The 27,480-nt window shown below is 41.7% G+C and overlaps 1 protein-coding gene across 4 annotated transcripts in view; it reads right to left on the bottom strand.

The window, feature by feature from the left end:
* LOC126164839 (putative FERM domain-containing protein FRMD8P1) overlaps positions 1 to 27,480 on the bottom strand; it is a 390,611-nt gene that overhangs the window by 251,243 nt on the left and 111,888 nt on the right. For all 4 annotated transcript variants that reach the window (XM_049920272.1, XM_049920271.1, XM_049920275.1 and 1 more), the window contains one exon: positions 1,564 to 1,724. In XM_049920272.1, the coding sequence (XP_049776229.1) occupies positions 1,564 to 1,724 (161 nt within the window). The remainder of the gene's footprint in view (positions 1 to 1,563; positions 1,725 to 27,480) is intronic.

Here is a 27,480-nt window from a genome sequence, read left to right as displayed (position 1 = left end):
CGCATCCCCTTATCGGCAGGCAGTACCGATACACTCTTGCCGGCGTTAAAATTGTTAATAGCTTGAACGTCTTCTTCCTTCCAGTAATTGCGCACCTTCTAGTTTCTTCAGCTTCTCTGTGAAATGGCCTGATTCCTTTGTGTACGTACCAGTCTTCCCCACGCGTGACTGGAGCAGAGAGGCCAAGTGTTTCGCCAGGTTTGATGTTCTTTACGGAAGTGTCACTCGGTGACTCTGTGGAGCACATGGGTTGCATTTCCCCCCCAAGACATAACAAAGCTCTTTCATGCATGTCTCGCACGAGCTATTTCCCGCAGAATAGCAACTTCTACAAACAGTTGGAAGGCGTCGCCATGGGTATTCCTTTAGACCAGTGGTAGCCAGCTTCTTCATGAAACATTTCGAAGCAGAAGCATTGGATTTGGTACCTTGCAAACCTAAGGTGTGGTACAGATACGTCGGTGATACCTTAGTTGTGTCGAGCCATGGTGAGGAACAGCTCGATGACTCCTAAGACACCTGAACAGCCTCCATGCCAACAAAAAATTTACCATGGAATAGAAAAGGTAAAAAAACTGCCATTTCTAGTTGTGCTGGTCACAAGGGATGTTGAAAACCTGGTACACATACGGACCGATACCTGCACAAACTATCAATTCACCACCGAAGCCAGAAAATAGGCACGATCAGTATGCTCGTAACGCGAGCAAGACGAAAATATGAGCCGCAGCAACTCAGACGCGAAATGCACACCTGGAAAGTATTCTAAGGAGCAATGGGTACTCCACAAGTTATATTAGAAGTATAACAGAGCCAAACACGGGCCAAGTGACAAATCAGAAAAAGAAATGTCGGGTACGGGCTTTCTGCCGTACATTTCCAGAGTGACGGACAGAATCGGCCGTATATCGCTCAAACACGACGTACAGACTATTTACAAACCGACTAAGAAGATCAAAGAGTGTGTCAGATTAGCAAAAGAGAAAAGGGATCAACTTGCAATGTCGAGATTACACCGCATACCATGCACATGCGGAAAATTTATGTTGGAATGACTGGACTATCGATCAATGCCAGGATCACAGAACTCAACGGCTTTGCAGGTTGGGGAAGGTGGAGAATTCGCCGTGGCAGCGCTGTGTGAGTCCGACACGGAAGTTCTGTCTGTAGAGAAGAGCTATCACACCCGCTCGTTCAGAGGAGCTATAGGGCCACACAAACACGAGAATAGCTTCAACAAGAAAGAAGAAAGCCTCAAGGTAAATGGATCCTGGCTTCCCGTGCTGAAGCGAACGACCGTCGCAGGTAACAAGAGGAGAACCGCACCGGAAATGAACGTGGAGAAACCCTCGAACGTTGGCGCGCCAGGTACATACAGTCTGCGGCCGCGATCTCGACTCCAGACCACCACCAGCAATGAAGGGTGAAGCTTTGACAATGGCAGCCGCTCGTGCTGGCGAAATGTCAGGAAATTCATCAGACGAACGTCGGTCGAAGAACAGAAGCCAACAGGCAGTTTATTAACAAGTGGCCACGAATGCCTTAACAATTTTGTAACTTTACCTGTACTGATCGACCACATATTCCTGTGTTTGAGGGTACACCCTGCTTCTCGGATACTCAATAGGTATGACGGTGATGTAATTCTGGGTATTTTCAGTTTGATGAGAGTCCATCCTGCATATCTTATTAATGGATGATGTCACAGTAACAAGTGGAACCATCTGAAACGAAAGCAAAAATAAGTTAGACAACACATATCTTTTAAGGAACCATTTAGCAAACAATAAATTTAGTATTTAATGAGCCGATTAAAAAAAAATTAGGATTGTAGTTAAACGCAGTAGTACAAAAAACTATTTATCAATATCACATTAGCTTCCTCGTGCACATTGAACATTCATTCGGTCTGCGTCTACCACATAACGTGCGTGCTTTTACAAACACTGCATCATTAGTTGTGTGTACACCCAAGTAACAGTTCCGAGCTCTGAAGATATGTCATAACAAACACAGTTTCAATTAATGGAAGTAATGCAAAAATAAGATCGCGATACTTCGATCAGTAATATAGTCTCTGTCTTCTTATGGTCTCTGTCTTCTGGAGGCAGATCACTAGCTAGCTGAAATTTGGTTGTAAATAATAGACACCTGTTAAACGTTTCGACAAGTTTATCTCTGTTGAATCTACAGTTTAACCCTTTGACGAAACTCATTACGCACAAATTAAAATTTAACACAATTTGAGCTGCAATTTAAGTAGAGTGCTAAAAACTCAGGTTAGGAAAGACAACTGTTGAAATTTTCCAGGGCTGCGATGATACTAGTTGATGAAATTTCCTCACGGATTAAAATCATGTGTCAGTTTGGGACTTGAACCAACTCAGCTAGCGAGTCACGGCTCGTGATTCCCCCTCACGGCTAAAATTATGAAAGTACAGCTCTTCTAATTCCCAAACCTCACAGAAGTACTTCTGCATACCTAAGTAGGATCATGCTCGGATGCTCACAGTCAGTAAGATCGCTCATTGGCCACAAAGAACACTTCCCACGTCCGAATACTGATCCGTCTAGAAGCACTGAAACAGTGTATATTTGAGTGCAGGGTGAAGGAGTCATTCTGGTACAAATGAGCAAATTACATACAGATCAAATAAGTGATGTGCACTGCCCAATATCTGGTGTACAAATATCGAACCAAGGGCTTTCACACAATGAGCAGAGGAAAATGCAGCTCAGAAAGGACACCGGGAAATGGAATCTGAAGTTCACAATAGGTCACGCGCTTCTGGTACGTGAGGAGAAACTGAGTCTTAAATATGGTAGCCTAAGTTGATCCACATCTTTCATTCATAGATTATATGTAAAGAATACAGAAATATTGATCGTATCAAACATAAACAAACAGCTGAACATGGACAAAGAGACAAAACAGGAAATTATTTCTGAACATTTAAAACAAGTTGCCTAACATTATCAAGCTCTGAGAGGATATTTGTAGAGTATTTGTTCCGTAGTATTTGATAAAAGGTCTCGAACAGACATCCCCGAGCCATACTTGAGGCTAACTTTCCTTTTTTTCATAGTTACAGTGTCTGTGTTTATACAGTATCTGTATCTTCACATTACAATGTCCTTTCGACATGCCGGCATGTCTGATTGAACAGAGACTATTCTGACGATTACAGTTGCCGTAAATAATGCGAAACTGATTTGCAGAATCCGTATTGACGTCTGCTGTTTGTGACAAATGATAATTTGTGCCGAACTGGAACTCAAATCCACGGGCATTGTAATTTGAAGATACAGACACAGTATTAACACAGATATTACAATCATCAAAAACGTATCCATGACTCAGCAGGCTAAATTGACGATAAAATATTTGTCTGTCCCTGTAAGAGTATAAGGGTTGTGGACGCCACGAGATATGTAGGCGTGCTCGGGTAGCCGAAGTGGTTGGGCGACCGCTCGCGATAAGTGGGAAGTCTGGGTTCGAGCCCCAGTGCGTCACAAATTTTCATTTGTCACAAACATCTGAGATCAATCCAGAGTCGCGAAAAGTGGATCAGTTTCGTAGCACTTCTACTTCCGTTGATGACTCTCCACTTAAAATAACATGTTGGGTCCCGCCTGCAAAGAAATCCTCAATCCAGTTACAATTTTTGTTTGATGCCACATACGACCCTGCTGTTGTTAATAACCTTCAGTGTGGAACAGAATCAAATTCTTCCCAGCAGTTCAGAAATACTGCATAAACCTGGTTGCCCTCAACAGCGCCTTTCAGGTCATGCGAGAAAGTGCAGACCGGCTTTAACTTGATCGGTATTTTCGGATTCCATCTTGGTTGGCAGGGAGATGAATTTCTGTGAGACACACCTCATGATGTCTGAGCTCTGAATACGTCCTACAGTACTACAGCGTATGGACTATGAGACTGGACAGTAATTCTGTATATAACTTCTGCTGTAACTACTATAGCGAAAGTTTTAACTGTTTCTGGCAACGCCACAGTTAGCCTTACGTAAACCACTCAGTGGTCGTATTACTACTGCCCACAATTAAAGTTCACGCATGAACCACTGACACACAGTCTAGTCGTTCTCTAAAGGAGCAACTATCGATTCTGAGGTGGGCAATGGTACTCCAATATGATTACATCCTCTATAAATATTTATTATTATTATTATTGACTTTTTTTTCTCAGACTTAAGTCTGGTTAAAAATGGAACGTGACGCGGACCTCGGTCAAGCGTGACTTCCTTGTAACTGTATGGTATATGTTATATTGCATTTAGGAACTTTCGGGTAATTGAACATGTATCAATAATTACAGATTTTTGTAGTTGTATATATATATATGTTTGGATGTAGCTGTATTGCATTGATGTACTGGTGGATATTGTGAGGTATGACTCCTGTAGTTGATAGTATAATTGGGATAATGTCGACTTTATCCTGATGCCACATGTCCTTGACTTCCTCAGCCAGTTGGATGTATTTTTCAATTTTTTCTCCTGTTTTCTTCTGTATATTTGTTGTGTTGGGTATGGATATTTCAATTAGTTGTGTTAATTTCTTCTTTTTATTGGTGAGTATGATGTCAGGTTTGTTATGTGGTGTTGTTTTATCTGTTATAATCGTTCTGTTCCAGTATAATTTGTATTCATCATTCTCCAGTACATTTTGTGGTGTGTACTTGTATGTGGGAACGTGTTGTTTTATTAGTTTATGTTTTATGGCAAGTTGTTGATGTATTATTTTTGCTACATTGTCATGTCTTCTGGGGTATTCTGTATTTGCTAGTATTGTACATCCGCTTGTGATGTGATCTACTGTTTCTATTTGTTGTTTGCAAAGTCTGCATTTATCTGTTGTGGTATTGGGGTCTTTAATAATATGCTTGCTGTAATATCTGGTGTTTATTGTTTGATCCTGTATTGCGATCATGAATCCTTCCGTCTCACTGTATATATTGCCGTTTCTTAGCCATGTGTTGGATGCGTCTTGATCTATGTGTGGCTGTGTTAGATGATACGGGTGCTTGCCGTGTAGTGTTTTCTTTTTCCAATTTACTTTCTTTGTATCTGTTGATGTTATGTGATCTAAAGGGTTGTAGAAGTGGTTATGAAATTGCAATGGTGTAGCTGATGTATTTATATGAGTGATTGCTTTGTGTATTTTGCTAGTTTCTGCTCGTTCTAGAAAGAATTTTCTTAAATTGTCTACCTGTCCATAATGTAGGTTTTTTATATCTATAAATCCCCTTCCACCTTCCTTTCTGCTTAATGTGAATCTTTCTGTTGCTGAATGTATGTGATGTATTCTATATTTGTGGCATTGTGATCGTGTAAGTGTATTGAGTGCTTCTAGGTCTGTGTCACTCCATTTCACTACTCCAAATGAGTAGGTCAATACTGGTATAGCATAAGTATTTATAGCTTTTGTCTTGTTTCTTGCTGTCAATTCTGTTTTCAGTATTTTTGTTAGTCTTTGTTTATATTTTTCTTTTAGTTCTTCTTTAATATTTGTATTATCTATTCCTATTTTTTGTCTGTATCCTAGGTATTTATAGGCATCTGTTTTTTCCATCGCTTCTATGCAGTCGCTGTGGTTATCCAATATGTAATCTTCTTGTTTAGTGTGTTTGCCCTTGACTATGCTATTTTTCTTACATTTGTCTGTTCCAAAAGCCATATTTATATCATTGCTGAATACTTCTGTTATCTTTAGTAATTGGTTGAGTTGTTGATTTGTTGCTGCCAGTAGTTTTAGATCATCCATGTATAGCAAATGTGTGATTTTGTGTGGGTATGTTCCAGTAATATTGTATCCATAATTTGTATTATTTAGCATGTTGGATAGTGGGTTCAGAGCAAGACAGAACCAGAAAGGACTTGATGAGTCTCCTTGATATATTCCACGCTTAATCTGTATTGGCTGTGATGTGATGTTATCTGAATTTGTTTGGATATTAATTGTGGTTTTCCAATTTTTCATTACTGTGTTTAGAAACTGTATCAATTTAGGATCTACTTTGTATATTTCCAATATTTGTAGTAACCATGAGTGGGGTACACTATCAAAAGCTTTTTGGTAATCAATGTATGCGTAGTGTAGCGACCTTTGTTTAGTTTTAGCTTGATATGTCACCTCTGTATCTATTATCAGTTGCTCTTTACATCCTCGTGCTCCTTTGCAGCAGCCTTTTTGTTCTTCATTTATAATTTTGTTCTGTGTTGTATGTGTCATTAATTTCTGTGTGATGACTGAAGTTAATATTTTGTATATTGTTGGTAGGCATGTTATGGGGCGATATTTAGCTGGGTTTGCTGTGTCTGCTTGATCTTTAGGTTTCAGATAGGTTATTCCATGTGCAAGTGTATCAGGGAATGTGTATGGGTCTGCAATGTAACTGTTAAATAATTTAGTTAGATGTGAATGTGTTGAGGTGAACTTCTTTAGCCAGTAATTTGCTATTTTATCATTTCCAGGGGCTTTCCAATTGTGTGTAGAATTAATTGCTCGGGTGACTTCATGTTGCAAAATTATCACTTCAGGCATTTGTGGTATCATCTTGTATGTGTCTGTTTCTGCTTGTATCCACCGTGCATGCCTGTTATGTTGTACCGGGTTTGACCATATGCTGCTCCAGAAGTGTTCCATGTCTGTTATGTTTGGTGGATTGTCTATTTTAATGTGTGTGTTATCCATTGTTTGGTAAAATCTCTTTTGGTTTGTGTTGAATGTTTGGTTTTGTTTCCTTCTATTTTCACTTTTTTTGTATCTTCTAAGTCGTTTGGCCAATGCTTGCAATTTCTGCTTTTTTTCATCTAATTGCTCTATTGCTTCTTGTTGTGAGATTTTACCTAACCTTTTTCGTTTTTTGTCTGATATTTCATTTCTTATAAATTGTGTTAACTGTCCGATGTCTCTTCTCAGTTTTTCTATTCTGATCTGTAACCTGTGTTGCCATGCTGGTTTTGTGGGTTTCTTCTGTGTGTTGGTTTGTTCTGATCTCTGCCTAGTGTGTATATTTAGTGTAGTGAGTGCTCCTATATAAACCAGTAGTTGTAACTCTTCCATAGTTGTGTTTTCATTTATTTTGTTGTGTATGATTGTGTTGATAGTTTTTATTGTTGTTTCGACTTGTGGGTTATTTGGCGGTCTATGCAAGAATGGTCTAATGTCTGTATTTGTGTCTTTGTATTCTATATATGTCAGCTGAAATTTCTCTTCTATATCTAACACGTGTCTCTCTTCGTGTTCTATTTGTGCTTTTTCTGGTGGCTGTCTTAAGATTTCGTTTTCCTCTGATTGTTTAATTGATGCGTGTTGGTCTTTGTTTGTTTGCTCTGGGATGTTTGAGTCCATTACTGTGTTTTCTTCCTCTTCTGATTGCACATTATTTTGTTCCAGTATTTGTTGTACTTGTTGTTTGATGTTTTCTAATTCTGACTGGGGTATCCTGTTATTTTTGATTATTACACGGATCTGATCAGCTAGTCGTTGTTCTGTTAAAAAATTTAATTCTGGGTATCTGGTAATAAATGTTGTGTATACTTGTGATCTGTATCCAGTTGTGTTGGTTCCTAGGTTTGTTGCTTGGTAATAACAGAACATGAGGTGTCGATTAACTTCATCTGACCATCTCATCCTCTGTCTTTGTTTTCCTTCTAGGGTGGTTGCAGGAAGCATATCCTGCAAAACACCTCTATTCGGATTTAAATCCTTTTCCAGTTGGCTAGCAGTGTCGTTACCATTGTGGGCGGGCATAGGGTTCAAGCGTCGTCCCCGACCATGACGGCACTTGTCCGAGGCTTCTTTAGTTCTGTCCTGAACCAAGTAATCACACTAAAAGGGGGGTTAGCCCTATTAGTGGTTTGTTCTTTTCGTCGCCTTTTATGACTGGCAGAACATACCGGAGGCCTATTCTTCTCCCGGGCCTCCACGGGGATTATTATTATTATTATTATTATTATTATTATTATTAGCAGCAGCAGCAGCAGCAGCAGCAGTAGTAGTAGTAGTAGTAGTATAAACAAAGACCAAACTACTTTAAATGGATGCAGCACTTGCTTCTTGTAACAACAACAACAACATCATCATTTCTGAGTGTCACAACCTCATTTCTTTATTAATTTCTTAAGTAAATGAATCTTCGATCACACATTGAGTAAATGAATCTTCGATCACACATTGAGTAAATGAATCTTCGATCACACATTGCCATCCACAGCAATCTTCCACTCTTCTTAAGATAAGATGAAGCAGCAGACCGGCACTGTTCTTTGCTTGATCCAGCGATCTACTTGCTGCTCTTTATTGTTGACTTTTGCCTTACATTTTGCCTTGCAAGATGATCTTTTTTTAAATTATCCCCCTTCTACCGTTAAAATGTTCCCAAGGGAGTGGAAGTATGTTTGACTAGCACGCGATGATACACTACGTCTGGTACTGAGCTCTTCCATAATGGAAGCGTTATTTCTTCTTTCTGTCCACAGTAAGCGTAACCTTATGCCATCACCTCATCTCAAAGGCATGTTTTTTTTCTCGCCTCTAGCTTTCATGGTTCACGTGTTGCAGCTGCACAATAACGCAAATTCCACCAAGAATATTTTTGTTGTTTCGGATGTTACCCAGTTCTGCCAGACCTTAGTGAGTTTAACCACTGCGACTAAGCCAAGGCTGATTTGTCTTTTTATTCCCTTATCACACTTTCCTGTGTCACTGACGAGGGATCCTAGGTATCCACAATCATTCCCTATTTCCAGATCATTTAAGGAACCTGTAAGAGCATTTAAGGGACCTGCAAGCGGCATTTGATTTAAACCATGACAATTAATAACCATCAGTTTCATCTTCTTCATGTTTACCTCTAGACCAAAATTAAAACAAATAGTTTTAACTCTGGAGAACAGATCAGGAAGCTTTCTCTCACTTCCTGCCACAAGGGTAGTACCACCAGCAAATTTCCTTGTGGCTAATTGAAATTTCACCATCCCAGCCACCAAGTGCACCCCTGATGACTAACTCTGCGTGGATGTTACAGAGTATACAGAGCTGACAGCGGACAACCTTGTCCGACTGCATTTGTCACATTCAAAAACTGCGAGTACTCACCATGCACCTTTATTGTTGCAATGTGACTGTTGCAAAGACGTTTTAAGGTGTTTAGGAACTCAAAACTCATTGAGCACATACCACAACTTGTCCTAAACAACACAATCAAAGACTTTGAGATCTATGAAACGAATGAAGGCAGGGACGCAGAAATCATGACGTTTTTCATTTATCTGCGTCAAATTCAAGACTGTCTCTCAAGCACCTTTATGTGTCACAAAATCTACTTGTTCTGCTGATATCTGAGATTGCAGGAATTTCTATAGACATTGGTTGATACGTTATGTACATGAGGACTTTGCTAACAAGTGATATTATTACTATAGTCCATTAATTGGAGCAGTCCTTAGGTGACCCTTTTTGTGAAGAGGAATTAGGACAGATATAGCCCAGTCTTTACGCCTTTCACCAGTTTTCTAAACCATATTACATATTAAATGTAAAACATGTATGCCTTCTTCTCCCATCACAGTTAGCATTTTCTGGGAGCGCTATCTATAACTGCGACTTTGTTGTTTTTCAAAAGCTTGATGGTATTTTCAATTTCACTGAGTAGAATATCAAGTTCCGTATCTGATTCCACGTAAATGTTTTCCTCGTAAATTTTGTTTCTTTTGCAATACGGGGTTTCACAGAGTTGTTTTCACTCATCGTTTCTTTCATGTCAGTATTGAGATTGCCGTTTACATCTTCTATGAACCACGTGCGCGCTTTGAACTCTCAGGTAAGTCTGTTTACACTGTTGGAAAGGCCATGCTTTTGCTTTACCTCATGATGCTGGTCTGCATTATTACAAATAGCGGTGAGATACTGTGTCTTGAAAATTGATCAGCTGTGCTGTGGTTTGCAAGTAAGTACTCTGTACACTTCTTCAAGCTGAGCAGCATGTGTGCCGTGTCTGTACAGTGCGCTCCTCTCTCTGATCAGCAGTAGAGTGCACGAAATCTGGGGGTGTTTTGCTTGAGCGATCTATGAGGAAGAGACAAAGTGTTTATTTCCTTCATTGTGTCTCACGACTGGGCGGGGGGGGGGGGGGGGGGCGGGGCGGGGGGCTACGTCATCTTCCATTACTTGCTTGACTTTTGGTCTTATTCTTTCACGAAAATCTTAGAGACTGTTTTTTTCTGTAACATGAACTTGTCTTACTCTCACCTTATTGATCAATTTCAATGGATAGCGTTGTATGGTCACTGATACAGGACCAAACGCTGGCAATTTTGCCTCACCAAAATGAAATCACTGGTCACTGATACAGGACCAAACTATGGCAATGTTGCCTCACCGAAATGAAACCAGTGTGATTACTGTCGCTATCGCCAGAAAAAATGTATATGCGATTACTGTCGCTATCGCCAGAAGAAATCTATATGAATGACATTGTGGATGATGTTGGAGAAAGGTATTCGGATGGATAAGTTGTTGTTAACACAAGATTCCAGTATCCGCTCCCCACGTTCATTTCTCAGTCCCGAGCCGTGAAGCCCAGCCACAAGTCTCATATGCCCAACGTATACAATCTCCCCTATCTTCGCATTAAAATCACTCTGGTAGTCTAATATTTCCTTTTTCGGTATCTTTCTGATGGTGATCTAGCAGCTCACGAAATTCATCGTTTTCTATGTTCGATGAAGCTGCTGTAGGAGCGTAAACCTGAATGATGTTGATGATGTAAAGAGAAGCATTAATTTTAGTGGAAATTATTCTATGACAAATGGGCTCGTAACAATGACTGCATTACCAAGGTTTTTTGGAATGATTATGCAATTTATACTACCACCGTCACTTCCAAAAAAGTACACCGTATTATTTACATGAATCACAGTGACCACACCATTTCCAGTGTGTCATGCTGATTTCCAGTACATCTACGTCACGAGCATGCATTTCTCCCTCCACTATAGCAAGCTTACATGTCTGCACAATTCAGGGTGCTATGCGATTAATGATTCGCAGATGGTTTAGGCCGATCTGTGCATTCTGAAGAGAGGCTCCTATCAGTAACCCCCCCCCCCCCCCCCCCGGAGACGCAAGTAACAGTCTTCGTTTCCCGTTGCCTTGCACTGTTAACGTCATGCCGCTCCCAAGATGGAGTCCGAAGCCTTTGCAGTGCAGACGCCACGGGTCTTATGCCAGCGACACTGTATCAAAATCCAACTTCTCCGTGGTAGTTGCTGTTGAGGTCTGTACTATAATGCTATGACAGTGTGCTGCCATCCCGAAGGAAACAGACTGTGGTTTTTTAATGAGCTGCTCCCACTCACCCTTCCTCATCACTTGCAAGATGAAGTCCCGTGTTTCCTGCTGGTTACTTAATACTAGCATTCACAATTTTGTAATCAGGTTTTCACAGTATAACTGTTAAGCGTTTGCGGAGTCGCGTTTTCAACATTTCCTCAATGCTGTTCCATGAGTGAAACAAAATTATTAACAATACACGCCACCCTTCTTTGTACGTGTTCGATGTTCCATTACGTCCTCAGTATTGCTCACACACACAAGATCAGTATTCTAAGGTAGGATGCACAAGTAATTGCTAAGCAATCTCCTCTGTAGGCATCTAGTATGCAGTAGCTAACCATTCCACAGCACTGTCCTCGTTGGCCTGTGTCCACAGTACGGCACATATTACGAGCGCCCGTTTCCCAGCACGACAGTGTACCCGGACTAGATCATCGAGCTGATTCCTCCAACCAGGCAAAACATTTCCATCGGTCCACGGTCCAGTCTTGGTGACGAAGTGCTCACTGCAGTTAGAACGAGGCGGGAGCACGTAGGGGCCACCTGCTGCACAGCCTACGTGTGTGTCCGACAGCGTGCTCCGAGGCGCTTGTGCCTGCACCAGCCGTCATCAGGCCTGCCCCGAGTCACACCTGTCCTGCTTTACACAGTGGCGAGTCTCCCACCTCAACATTCGGCGACGAGACGTGGACGTCCGACATCTTGTCGCTTAGGCCGGTATTACACTATCAAATTTCTTTGTCAAAGATTTGATCAAAGATGTGATCCAATATTCCGTCCAATATATTTGACAAAGATCTTTGACGTAGCGCTAGAATGGGTATTACACTGTCATCAAAGTTTTCGTCAAAGTTCAAGATGGCTGACAACAACTTGTAATTAACCGCAGGAGTTGTATGTACCCCAATTGCATTGTGTGCACATGCGGAAAAGAAGTGGGGGGAAAATGGAACCATACATACGAGGTTGACAGTCTTAAAGTCCTGGGATTACAACTTGATAATAAATTCAGTTGGGAGGAGCACACCACAGAACTGCAGAAACGCCTTAACAAATCTGTATTTGCAATTCGAGTGTTAGCAGACATAGGCAACATAAAAATGAAAAAGCTTGCATATTTTGCCTACTTTCATTCCATAATGTCATATGGGATATTATTTTGAGGTAAAACTTGAAGTCAAACAAAAGTTTTCAGAGTCCAAAAGCGTGTAATACGTATTATTTGTGGAGTAAATTCACGGACGTCCTACAGAAACCTCTCCAAAGAACTGGATATACTAACTACTGCCTCTCAGTATATTTACTTCTTAATGAAATTTGTCGAAAATAATATATCTCTTTTTCCAACAAACAACTCAGTTCAAACATGATCTGCACAAGGACTTAAAAGCACTTACTATAATTCAAAAAGGGGTCCACTACTCAGGAACACTCATCTTCAATAATTTGCCAGGAAACATAAAAAATTTAGTTAGAAATAAAGATCAGTTTAAAAGGAGCCTGAAAAACTTACTACTAGCCAACTCCTTCTACTCCATTGGCGAAATTTTTAATAGAAACAAATGGTGTATTGTATTTATTCATACTATTAGTATTGTTATTTCAGCTTAAAAAAATCGACATGTTCCACATCCACGAGGATCTCCTCAGCACGGATCTATGGAACGAAAAACTAATCTAATCTGGGTGAAGCCGTGGGTTTTACGACGACACGATAAAAGCATTCAACAAAACGTGTTACGTGAGCTTACAGTGGAAGACGTCAAGTCGTACATCAATTACTTAAGAATGGATGAGCATACATTTCTGTATGTGCTCAATGAAGTGTATCCTCATATCACAAAGCACAATATTCACTTAAGAACTGCTACATCTTCAGAAGACAGGCTCGCTGTAACACTCCGATTCCTTGCTACAGGAGAAGGTTATGTTAGGTTAGGTTAGGTTAGGTTAGGTTAGGTCAGGTCAGTTCTGGCCAGGTCTCCAATCTTCTTAATCTATTTTTGTATTCAGGGTGCCTCACGTTGTAAAGCACCTCATCAGCTTCAGACATCTTTATTAATTCTGTAGTTGTCGGCACACACCAATTGTATTTACCGGCAATGGTTATAAAAACACTACAGACGACAGAACGCTGCAGCGATGCTAGCGCTCCATATGGTAACATGTCACATTACAGTGAACAGAAGACAAGCGGTTTCTTTGATCAAATATACAGCGAGGCCCTAGATTTGATCAAATATTGGACGACATTTGACAAAGTCCCTATTACACTATCACATATCTTTGACAAAGATATTGGACAAAGAAATTTGATAGTGTAATACCGGCCTTACTTGCTGTTTCGACATCGTTTTACGACTTTCAACAGATTCTCTCGACAGCAGCGCTTGCAGAAACGATCTGCTTCACCATTTCGGAGACGCTCGTTTCCACCTGTCACAGTCGCGTATGTCAGAGGTTTTCCCCATTTGTGCTGCATATCTTGTCTTGTGACAGCGAGAGCGAGAGCACCAGCAGCAGCACAGTACTGTTTGTATAAAGCGTTTATTTTGCATTTTGTTTACGACCTTCCACTAAGGAAGGGATTCTATTTGTGTTTATCTGCTCTGCATAGTAACTAACAGTTCTTGATAAAACTTTACGTAGTTTTCGTGTTAGATTTCTTAGTGTTTTCTTGATCGTTTAGAACAGAAAGCGCCCTAAAACCGTCATTTGTTTGTTTCGCGGCCGTTAGCCACTAGTCACTTGAATCAGCAGTTGTCTTGTGACAGCGAGAGCGAGAGCACCAGCAGCAGCACAGTACTGTTTGTATAAAGCGTTTATTTTGCATTTTGTTTACGACCTTCCACTAAGGAAGGGATTCTATTTGTGTTTATCTGCTCTGCATAGTAACTAACAGTTCTTGATAAAACTTTACGTAGTTTTCGTGTTAGATTTCTTAGTGTTTTCTTGATCGTTTAGAACAGAAAGCGACCTAAAACCGTCTTTGTTTGTTTCGCGGCCGTTAGCCACTAGTCACTTGAATCAGCAGTTGTCTTGTGACAGCGAGAGCGAGAGCACCAGCAGCAGCACAGTACTGTTTGTATAAAGCGTTTTTGTACTTATTTGCTGCGCTTAGCTTTTAAATAGTTTTTCTGGGAAAACCTAGCGTAGTTTTCGCGTCTCGTATTTCAGTGAGTGTTTCTTGATTATCAGAGTAGCTCATCAGAAGATTATCTTGGGAATTTGTCACCGTATAGGGTAGGGTAAACATAGTCATGTGTAGGGACTGTGGTTGTTGTGAGCGGACGCAAGGAGAATTGGCCACTCTTCGGGGGCAGGTGGAGGCTTTGTCTGTTAGGCTCATCGAGCTCGAGGCGCAGGCGTCGGCTCGTAGTGGCGTTGGGGCAACTGTGGTGAGACCTATGCCTACTTCGGTGGCCTTGGAATCACATGGAACCCCTGATGTCGCTGCGTCTTCCGGCAGTGAGCATCTTACCGGTCAGCCATCACTCCAGGGTGAATGGCGGACAGTGGTGGGCTCTCGCGTGCCTGGCCGAAAGGCGAAGGTGGGATCTGGCCGCGTGGCAGCTGCCTTACCCCTTTCCAACAGGTACGGGGTGCTTCATAGTGGTGATGACATCGTTTCCGAGCCACCACAGGATGCCTCGCCTGTTGGGCCAGTGGCCGATTCTCCGGCAAGGTCCCGACAGTCACAGAGGGCGGGCCTATTAGTTATAGGGAGCTCCAACGTTAGGCGGGTTATGGAGCCCCTCAGGAAAATAGCGGGTAGGTCGGGGAAGAATGCCAGTGTGCACTCGGTGTGCTTGCCGGGGGGTCTCGTCCGTAATGTGGAGGAGGCCCTTCCGGCAGCTATTGAACGCACTGGGTGTGACCGGCTGCAGATAGTAGCACATGTCGGAACGAATGACGCCTGCCGCTTGGGTTCTGAGGCCATCCTTGGTTCCTTCCGGCGGCTGGCTGATTTGGTGAAGACAACCAGCATCGCACGCGGAGTGCAAGCTGAGCTTAATATCTGCAGCATAGTGCCCAGAGTCGATCGCGGTCCTCTGGTTTGGAGCCGTGTGGAGGGTCTAAACCAGAGGCTCAGACGACTCTGCGACTATAATGGTTGCAAATTCATCGACCTCCGTTATTGGGTGGAGAACTGTAGGGCCCCCCTAGACAGGTCAGGCGTGCACTACACACCGGAAGCAGCTACTAGGGTAGCAGAGTACGTGTGGCGTGCACACGGGGGTTTTTTAGGTTAGAGGGACCCCCCCTTGGGCGAAACGATAAAATACCTGACGGCTTACCAGAGAGGACATTATCATCGTTGATAAAGAACGTCCGTCCTCAGAGACCAAAAACAGGAAAAGTTAACGTAATATTGGTAAACTGCAGGAGTATCCAGGGCAAGGTTCCTGAATTAGTATCTCTTATTGAAGGAAATAGTGCGCATATAGTATTAGGAACGGAAAGTTGGTTAAAACCGGAAGTGAACAGTAACGAAATCCTAGACACAGAATGGAATATATACCGCAAGGATAGGATAAACGCCAATGGTGGAGGAGTATTTATAGCAGTAAAGAATTCAATAATATCCAGTGAAGTTATTACCGAATGCGAATGTGAAATAATCTGGGTTAAGCTAAGTATCAAAGGTGGGTCAGATATGATAGTCGGATGCTTCTATAGACCACCTGCATCAGCAACCGTAGTAGTTGAGCGCCTCAGAGAGAACCTGCAGAACGTCGTGAAGAAGTTTCGTGATCATACTATTGTAATAGGGGGAGACTTCAATCTACCAGGTATAGAATGGGATAGTCACACAATCAGAACTGGAGCCAGGGACAGAGACTCTTGTGACATTATCCTGACTGCCTTGTCCGAGAATTACTTCGAGCAGATAGTTAGAGAACCAACTCGTGAAGCTAACGTTTTAGACCTCATAGCAACAAATAGACCGGAACTTTTCGACTCCGTGAATGTAGAAGAGGGTATCAGTGATCATAAGTCAGTGGTTGCATCAATGACTACAAGTGTAATAAGAAATGCCAAGAAAGGAAGGAAAATATATTTGCTTAACAAGAGTGATAGGGCACAAATCGCAGAATATCTGAGTGACCACCATCAAACGTTCATTTCTGAGGAAGAGGATGTGGAACAAAAATGGAAAAAATTCAGAAACATCGTCCAGTACGCCTTAGATAAGTTCGTACCGACTAAGGTCCAAAGCGAGGGGAAAGATCCACCGTGGTATAACAATCATGTACGAAAGGTACTACGGAAACAAAGAAAGCTTCATCATAGGTTTAAGAGTAGTCGAATCATAGCTGATAAGGAAAAGCTGAACGAAGCGAAAAAGAGCGTAAAGAGAGCAATGAGAGAAGCATTCAACGAATTCGAATATAAAACATTGGCAAACAATCTAAACAAGAACCCTAAAAAGTTTTGGTCATATGTAAAATCGGTAAGCGGATCTAAATCCCCTATTCAGTCACTCCTTGACCACGATGGCACCGAAACAGAGGACGACCGAAGAAAGGCAGAAATACTGAATTCAGTGTTCCGAAACTGTTTCACTGCGGAAAATCGTAACACGGTCCCTGACTTCAGCCGTCGCACGGACGCCAAAATGGAAAATATTGAAATAAACGATATCGGAATTGAAAAACAACTGCTATCACTTAGTAGCGGAAAAGCATCCGGACCAGACGAGATACCCTTAAGATTCTACAGTGATTATGCTAAAGAACTTGCCCCCTTTCTATCAGCAATTTATCGTAGATCGCTGGAAGAACGTAAAGTACCTAGCGACTGGAAGAAAGCGCAGGTCGTTCCCATTTTCAAGAAGGGTCATAAATCAGATGCGAATAATTATAGGCCTATTTCGCTTACGTCAATCTGTTGTAGAATAATGGAACATGTTTTGTGTTCTCGTATTATGACGTTCTTAGATAATACAAATCTCCTTCATCATAACCAACATGGATTCCGCAAACAGAGATCATGTGAAACTCAGCTCGCCCTATTTGCCCAAGAAATTCACAGTGCCGTAGACACTGGCGAGCAGATTGATGCCGTATTCCTGGACTTCAGGAAGGCATTTGATACGGTTCCGCACTTACGTTTAATGAAAAAAATACGAGCTTACGGAATATCGGACCAGGTTTGTGATTGGATTCAGGATTTCCTAGAAGAAAGAACACAACATGTCATTCTTAACGGTTCAAAATCTGCAGATGTAGAGGTAATTTCGGGAGTACCGCAAGGAAGCGTGATAGGACCTTTATTGTTTACAATATACATAAATGACTTAGTTGACAACATCGGTAGCTCCGTGAGGCTATTTGCAGATGACACGGTTGTCTACAAGAAAGTAGCAACATCAGAAGACTCGTACGTACTCCAGGAAGACCTGCAGAGGATTAATGCATGGTGCGACAGCTGGCAGCTTTCCCTAAACGTAGATAAATGTAATATAATGCGCATACATAGGGGCAGAAATCCATTCCAGTACGATTATGCCATAGGTGGTAAATCATTGGAAGCGGTAACGACCGTAAAATACTTAGGAGTTACTATCCGGAGCGATCTGAAGTGGAATGATCACATAAAACAAATAGTGGGGAAAGCAGGCGCCAGGTTGAGATTCATAGGAAGAATTCTAAGAAAATGTGACTCATCGACGAAAGAAGTAGCTTACAAAACGCTTGTTCGTCCGATTCTTGAGTATTGCTCATCAGTATGGGACCCTTACCAGGTTGGATTAATAGAAGAGATAGACATGATCCAGCGAAAAGCAGCGCGATTCGTCATGGGGACATTTAGTCAGCGCGAGAGCGTTACGGAGATGCTGAACAAGCTCCAGTGGCGGACACTTCAAGAAAGGCGTTACGCAATACGGAGAGGTTTATTATCGAAATTACGAGAGAGCACATTCCGGGAAGAGATGGGCAACATATTACTACCGCCCACATATATCTCGCGTAATGATCACAACGAAAAGATCCGAGAAATTAGAGCAAATACGGAGACTTACAAGCAGTCGTTCTTCCCACGCACAATTCGTGAATGGAACAGGGAAGGGGGGATCAGATAGTGGTACAATAAGTACCCTCCGCCACACACCGTAAGGTGGCTCGCGGAGTATAGATGTAGATGTAGATGTAGACACTGATTCCCGTCCCTTCATGACCCGCTTACGTACACCCCTTACCGTGTAATGCACGCACCCGCAACGCCACTGACAAGGGAATGGTCAGACTTGTCATGCCGAAACATGTATTGCTTTTTTTAGCACTTATTTAACTGTGCAAAAGGTCCGTATGCAAAATTGTAGCTACTGACATGAACTGGAAGTCACCTAAAAAAAATCACGAACATGGCTGTGTTTCCTGCTTGGCGCTCGCAGTGACAGCTGGCCACCCCTGGAAATGGCGAGTCGCGAGCGTTGTGCGCATGGCCGGGAAACGCGGCCGTCTTATCGCGGCGTTCACTAAAGAGGAATATCGCTGCACGGTTTTGGTGGAAAGGGGAAACGAATATTCGTTTCTGTGGCATGCACATCCTTTTAATTTCTGGTACGTATTTCGAAACATACCGTCCTGAAACTGGCTAGAGATGTGAAAGATGTTCTGTACATGTTCATCTATACTCCGCAAGCCACTTTACGATGAACATTCAATCTCCCCTCACAGGTGATGGCGAACCCTGTAAATGTTTTGCAGCTTGCCATGGAGATATACCACAGACGCCAAATGAAGCAATCGACAGAAAACACGCGTGAAGACTATGTGTTGTGCGACATGGTTGTTAAACTTCTAGACGAGCATGTAAATGGCGCAGACATGTGGCTATAAACAACTGAAACACTCGATATTGCAGACTGTGAATCTACAGACGGCGAAGACACCGACGAAAGTTGCACTCGTGAAGACTCTTCGAGTGATAGTGCCACGTACCATCATCAATTGTCTCCGAAAGTAACACCAGCAACTACAGTTACCTTTTCAGACAAAGAAAAAGCGGTGACGTATTGGTTGAACGAAAGTGGTAAGAAACGCCTACGTGTCAGTACTGTTCAAAATAAGTATCGCTTTGTCCGTTCTGAACGTGAATTGTATAGATGGAAAAAGTAAGTCGCTGGACGACGTAAGAATAACTGGAAATTGCGACGGAGATAAATGCGCGACTTTTTGAGCTATTTTCCGATGCCAGACAACAGTCATTTAGTGTCAGCGATACAACTTTGCGTGATTGGGCGTTAGAGATTGCCAACGCGATAGGCGCTAAAGAATTTACAGCTTCTCGAAGTTGATTAGTCGCTTCAAAAGATCACATAAAATTGTGGCAAGAAAAATAACAAAATCTGTATCGAGCTTTTCTTACAAATGCAAAAAATGAGATCGCTAGTTTTAGTGAATCGTACGTGTACAATGCAGGTCAGTCAGGTTTTCAAAAAGAAATGCGTGCGGAAAGAACACTGTCATTCAAAGGGGAAAAACATATTGAGGCGATTGCGCAGTCCACGACTGCACTCACCCATTCATATACTACAATGCCCATAATTAGTCTGGATGGTTCATTGCTGCCTCAACTATATGTGTGTCTTCAAGAACCAACTGGACGTTTTGGACCACGTGTCAAAAGAACAATGTTCTACGCAAACAATCTTCTGGTAGACGCATCGAAGTCTGGAAAAATTGGAAATTAAAATGTTACACGTTTCATGCGTCATGCTTTTCTTCCGTTCTGCGGGAACAAATCTCTTCTTCTAGATTCGTAGTCAGGTCATAAAAGGTCTGATTCATTAAAAGCTATATTTCGAGCCCACCCTGACAAAGAAGTAGAGATACTTCAGATTCCACCCGGCACGACGAACGTAATTCAACCTTTAGACAGAATTTTTCCGTCAGTGGAAGTTTTTTTGCAGAAAACTAACAGAAAATTATTGTCTGCAGATAATTGCAATTTCCTGTCTATCACCGTGACAATATTCTCAAGCTGCAGTCAGTGGTACATTATCAATTTTCCTCCCCACGGTTTCAGAATTTGATTAAATATGTGTGGCATTCGTCGAAATATACTGATACTAGACCTGATTCATTCCAAACACCAGCCCAGTTTTGTCTACGGACATCTAACAACGGATGTGATTCGCAGGGCTGCCATATGTAGTCTTTGCTTGTATGTTCTTGGTGCACAAAAAACCTATGTTTTGAACATTGTATCAATATTTCGCATTTTTGCGGTAATTACAAGAAATAAAATTTGGACGTGTTCTAAACCGTATATTTATTTGTGTCTATTTCATAGCTATTTGGAAAGAATGTCGTAGATAACATATCAGCCATATTTGTCAACGAATGTTTCATTATCATACGATCGCTTTCACTGGGGGAATCAGCTCTCTCACTGCTGTGGCGAGAGAGCGGCGCGTAGCTAACGCCACCTTGTCCCTAGATGGCGTTGGTATAACGTAGCGAGAGAGGTCAGGGTTGTACAAGACGCAGTTATAAGCGCGGAAACCATGCGACAGTACTGTCTTACTTCATAAAATTGTTTACAGACTTCCAGGTCATGTCAGCAGCTAAAATTCTGCATACAGACTTCTTGCAATGTTAACTCACAGTGGTAAAAAAAGCAACACAGGTTTCGACATGACAAGTCTGACCATTCCCTTGTGAGTGACATTCAGTCTGTTGGCGGTGGTGGAGGAGGGGGGGGGGGGGGGCGGTCATCACGTTTCGGCTCATCAGTGCGTGTTCTGCCATCATCGGAGGAGGAGAGCTTAATGATCCTACAATCAATTGGAATAATTAAATTTTTATATGTGGTAAGAGTGACAAGACACCCCGTGAAACGTTGCTAAATGCTTTCTGTGAAAGCTATCTAGAACAGATACTTTGGAAGTGCGTTCTTGATGGAGATATATTGGCTCTAACGGCAAAAATTGCAGCTGACCTCCTGGACGATGTCCACACAGGAACTGGTATAAGCGACCGTAAGACACTCGTAACAGCAATGATTAATGAAGTACAAAAGGCAGCCGAAACAAGGGAAACATTTAGGTCCTTAACCCAATACACAAAGGGGTAGTAGTGTTACATTTCAATGAGGAATGTGAAACATTCAGAAAGTTCAGAAGACCAGATGACCAAGCACTGGATGCATATATACTTTGTTCACATCCGTACCTGCAGTCTCTAATAGGAGCAACTGCCCATTGTACACTTCCTCTGTAAAGAAACTTCCGTTAAAACAGTGGCTACTGCACAACAGATGTAAAACATATGATAGCAAAGATAAGGAATTTCTAGCTGTCAAAAAGGAAGTGGGCGAAGCCATTGACAAAAAGATTCTTGGCTTATGTAAAGACTGTCGGTGGTGCCAACGTACAGATAACACAGGAACTGATATTCAGTGCAGCAAAGCAAATGCAAAAATGCTAAACCCCATTTCCAAATGTCCTACTTAGAGGAAAATTTATGAGTTTTATGTCACTTTTGTTTTTACACCATTGCACCAATGAATTATATATACTACTAATGGTAATGGCGTTGACAAACAGAAGGAAGCACTAAAATTTAACAAAGCTCCAGGGCCCCGCAAAATCCCTATTAAATTTTGTACAGAATTAGTTCCAGAGTTAGCCCTTGTTATAACCTTAATGTATCGCAGATCCACCGAAGCAAAAACTGTGCCCAGGACCTAGAGGAAGGTGCAGGCCACACCTGTCTATACCAATAGTAGCAGAAGCGATCCACAAAAGTACCGGCCTATATCTTTGAATATCCTTTGAGCTCAAATGTAATTGGGTACTTCAAACAGAATAACCTCCTACATGTCAACGAGCATATATTCCAAAACATCAATCACGTGAAACCAACTTATACACCTGGAATAGCAACAGTACAAGAGCTCACAGCCATGTGGCTCCACATTCATTCGTTTTGCAGCACAGTTAACCAAGGCTGACCACGGTGCCACAGAATCTCTAGAAAACCCACGTTCACGTGCTCAGTGGCTGCTCCAGGTTACACCCAACTTCATTTTATATATTTTCAACCAGGCTGTTACCTCCTTCACCAACACTCATTGAGGTAACAAAACTTTCAGGCAGTCTTCATTCTAGACAACTGCGTCATCTGAGCTTACTATTAGTATTGTCTGCATGGCCACTAATAACATGAACAGCAAGAGTCGCCCTGGGGTGCAACTAAAGATACTTGTACACCTGCCAATGAGTTTCCATCCAACATGACATGCTGCATGCTCAATCCTACCGCATATTTCACTCGAAGTTACACAGGACTGAACTTTTGATGATACCCATCAATGCGGTATTGAGTCAAGCACTTTTTGGGAGCCAAGAAATACGGCATCTTGCATCCACCCATCTGAGGGCTAGAATTGCACCGTGTATGTTGCAACATGCACTACATCACAAAGTCTCTTTTCCATAGGATTATCTTGCCATTAGGTTAGTAAAGTTTCTAATCTTTAACACACGTGCCATCTAGTGACAATTTGAAGATCTACTGGTACTGCTGTTTTATTTAAGGACATATAAGCAAAAGAACAGTAAATGGCAAAATACATGCGAAAAAATAAATTTAAAACCTTAAATATCACGTGCTACAAAATCTTCAAAGAGAGATTTTGGATTCTGCACACCAAATTACACTGGCTGTTTCAGATTCATCCAGCACAGTACCTGTTTACTAATGCAGCGATAATATACCTGGAATGAGTACACTGATACGGTTGGCGCTCGCTAAATAGCGATGGGGTCCTCAGTATCCACAATAAACTTATTTGGAGTGAGTTTAATGCACCTACCACATTCACTGATGCTCATCATGTGCGGTACTGTGTGAATGTGTGGGGGTAGGTGTTGTTAGTGACTGCTTAATTAGGCCATATCTCCTACCTAGACCATTAAATGGCCGAAATTATTACAATTTCCTCGTCACAGCATTGCCAGAATTGCTGGTTGACATGCCACTAGCTACGAGACGGCGGATGCGATTCCAGCACGACGGCACACCAGCACTTTTCAGTCGTCCCGTGCATCGATTCTTGAACCGAGAGTTTCCAGAAAAGTGGACAGTCAGAGATGGTCATGCACCATGGCCTACTCGATCCTCTGATTTGACACCTCTGGACTTTTTTGCATCTACAAAACCCGTGTTGAATCAAAAGAGAAACTGGTTGTCCAGATAGTAGCAGCAGCAGCAGGAAAAATTAGCGACACTCCTGCAGTCTGTGATTGTGTCAGAAAGAACATGGCTGAGTGGTGTAACCTTTGGTTACAAGTCAATGGAAGTATTTTTGGAGTAATTGAGCTGTGTTAATGCTGTTTTCTCTTGGTAATAAAGAATTAAAAATTGTGTGTGTTACTTTTTGTCTACTGTAAGTAAGATCTGAAGTCCTCATATAAAGGTGCTTCATAGGAAAACACGTTAGAATGCGACCGCACAGAGTTTATTTTAATTAATTTTCATCCAGAGAAAACTACTCCTACCGTTTTCAGAAATCCTCTCAGAAAATATGGCATTAGAGAAAAATATCTGTTCTGGTATCCAGAGCAACCTCCAACAGTGTTTTTCACCCTGTATAAGTCGCACTGCACAGCTTAGCCTGCAGTTGTGGAGTTCATGAGCTAAGAGATCGCCGAGAGCCATTCCAGCGAGAGCCTCTGAGTGGGCCCACAGCCGATCACAATCGCCCCAGTCACACGTGTGGTGCGTCGGACTGAAGTGGGACACTCTTCAACAGTGTCTACAGCAGGATAGGGACTGCAGTGTGAGGTTGGGCTTAGTCCCTGACAAGACTCCCACTGTACACTGGACTTGAATAATGTTGCTTAAAATCCGTCTTGATTGCAAAAAATTTTTTTATTATTCATATGACCGGTTTCGGTTCATTCAGAACCATCTTCAGATCTGTAAAAATAATTATATTAATTTACCATTTCACGGAAGCAAATGTTTTTCATCTTATGTAATCAACATCAAATGTACCAGATTAGATAAGATGAAAAACATTTGCTTCCGTGAAATGGTAAATTAGTATAATTATTTTTACAGATCTGAAGATGGTTCTGAATGAACCGAAACCGGTCATATGAATAATAAAAAAAATTTTTGCAATCAAGACGGATTTTAAGCAACATTATAAAATCACTGATTGCTGTTATCCCATAAGACATTATGTCTGTTTTTGCAAAACTGGACTTGAAGTTGAGCATTTGAGTTCTCGTAATAAAATATGTAATTGGAACATTGCGCTTTTATCGTTCTGGTACTTGTGTTTTGGGCAGCATGGCTAATGTGTAGTTGGGAGTAACGCCCCAATCACACTGACGCTGGCAGCACCTTGATGAAGTAGACACCTCGGAGTGGATATTTCAGAATGATAATTTGCAGCATGTCACAGCTCTGAATTCAATGTTTTTCAGGACACTTTGATTTGGTGTACTACAAACCCATATCTCAATACTGCTGCTGTTCAATTTATTAAGACAGAAGCTCCCAAATACAGTTAGGTCCAGGATAAAAACTAAAACAAAAAATCCACCGTGGCTATCGCTTATTTTCTAATAGAAAAAAAAAATAGCAACATCTGAGCTCTCATGCTTGCGCACAAGTAACTTGCCCTTGTATTTATCTCTTCATAGCTTTGCACAAGTTTCATTACAGATATCCAATGCAAATAATTAAGATGCTTAAGAAACGCATGTGCTTTAGAATAGTTTTTGTCCTTACTGCCGTCCGGTGTGGCCGAGCGGTTCTAGGCGCTTCAGTCTGGAACCGCGCGACCGCTACGGTCGCAGGTTCGAATCCTGCCTCGGGCATGGTTGTGTGTGATGTCCTTAGGTTAGTTAGGTTTAAGTAGTTCTACGTTCTAGGGGACTGAGGACCTAAGATGTTAAGTCCCATACTGCTCAGAGCCATTTGTCCTTACTGGCAATGTAATAAAATTCAAAATCCGCTGAGCACCATATAAGAGTGACAAACCCTGAGTAGCAACGTATGCCCGTTCTGGATATTCATTGTGCAACCCAGTGGCATTGCTTCGCTACGCCATCTTACTGCGATTGTACTGGCTGAAGAGGATTACATGGGAGATGTGGAGGGCCATCACCACTACTGGAAAGCAGCACTCATAAAATCTGCTCCTGTAAGCTCGAATGAAGTCTCCCTGCTGAACTTAGAATTTCCCTCGGCCTTCCCACTCTACACAGACCTCAGCGCTCCCTCTCTTTTCCGTGCTGCTAACTATCACCACAGACCGATGATCCTTATCACTAAGAAATTAATTAGCCAACATAATGCATTGATATTTTGGTCAACTGCCACGAACAGCACATTGTATATAAATACCCATTTACGGATGAAAAGCAAATTATTTACAATTTATTTTGTAAGAGACTGGTGTTCACTTCAGTAGCTCATAACTGGATAACAGTTGAATAGCACCGATAAGACGACAGTACACATCTGAACCAATGTTTAAAACCTTGGAAGTAACAATGGGCTGTGACTGTGGTATCGAGGCTCTAAAAACGTGAACTAGTTTTTGTATAATTTCTGACCTATTGTTACGACAGACACTATGGACTTTGTCGTATCTGTAGTTTTCAAAGTTTTGTTTATTTGCATGCTAACGTCTTTATGGATACTAGTTAGTATTTACTCACAATGGCTCATGTGCTAACAACTGGTTTGTAACAAAATACACTCTTGCAATACATCACAATTTATGAACATAGTTAACTACAAATCACTGTTTGCATGTAACTAACTAATAATTTCAAAAAATTGGAACCTGAGAACTCAAGTAATGTTCAGCAAGTCTACTAGAACATCGTAAGCCTGACTCCCTTCACTTCACAGTGGCAAATCGCTAGTATGATAATAGGACGTGCAAACATCTAGCTACCTCCAGCTAACTAAAAGTTATTTCACGGAATGACAGAAGAATCTGTTAAGACGATAAGACGCATTTACATCCACGATGCTGTTCACTTCCTGAATTGAGTACCGGGGCCATCCTGGCAGGTTGCCTCCTGACGCCAGACTACTCGTCAGTAGTATTCCATAACTAAGATGACTGTTTGATGAAATGAGAGTATATAGATCAGAAACTAAAGTTCCGCTTCATTCATTCAAAACATAGACTGGAGTCCAACAGATATGTTGTCTTTCAGCACTTCTCTTTACAATTGTGAAGGGCGAAGATTTAAAAACAGTCAAAAGAAAAGACGCAACGGCTGACAGCTTAGTCTCTGCCAACGATATAATGTTTAAGGCATGATATAAGTGGCAGTGCAAACAAAATTCAATCTTTGGCATAACGAAATCATGAAAATGGATCTCGAAATTGGCAAATCCGAGACAGCAGGTTTGGGGTCGATTAGTAATTCACGCTTACTTTGACCAAAACATGCCATGTAAAAAGGGACTGAGATAAAGGTTTCGTGACAGCTAGGAGAAACAGATTTTCACATTCTCAAAATTCAATGTGCTACCTGGCAACAAATAAATGAGCAGACTGACATGGAGGGGCAAGGTAAGTTGAAAGTGGCTTATGTACACACAGCTTGCTACAGCGGAATATAATGACGATCTTAGTTGCATTTAGTGTTGTGCATTTATGTCTGTTTGTGGTACAAGTAAGTCATTTTATCTGCCTGTAATTGCATGTGTTGTTGTTGTCGTTGTCTTCAGTCCTGAGACTGGTTTGCTGCTGCTCTGCATGCTACTCTATCCTGTGCAAGCTTCTTCATCTCCCAGTACCTACTGCAGCCTACATCCCTCTGAATCTGCTTAGTGTATTCATCTCTTGGTATCCCTCTACGATTTTACCCTCCACGCTGCCCTTCAATACTAAATTGGTGATCCCTTGTCCCTTCTTCTAGTCAAGTTGTTCCACAAGCTCCTCTTCTCCCCAATTCTATTCAATAGCTCCTCATTAGTTGTGTGATCAACCCATCTAATCTTCAGCATTCTTCTGTAGCACCACATTTCGAAAGCTTCTATTCTCTTCTTGTCTAAACTAGTTATCGTCCATGTTTCACTTCCATACATGGCTACACTCCATACAAATACTTTCAGAAACGACTTC

The sequence above is a fragment of the Schistocerca cancellata genome, chromosome 1 (assembly GCF_023864275.1).
Source record: "Schistocerca cancellata isolate TAMUIC-IGC-003103 chromosome 1, iqSchCanc2.1, whole genome shotgun sequence".
In the NCBI taxonomy this organism is placed as follows: domain Eukaryota; kingdom Metazoa; phylum Arthropoda; class Insecta; order Orthoptera; family Acrididae; genus Schistocerca; species Schistocerca cancellata.
The sequence above is the reverse complement of the archived record's forward strand: the minus strand, read 5'-3'. Positions and strand labels throughout refer to the sequence as shown.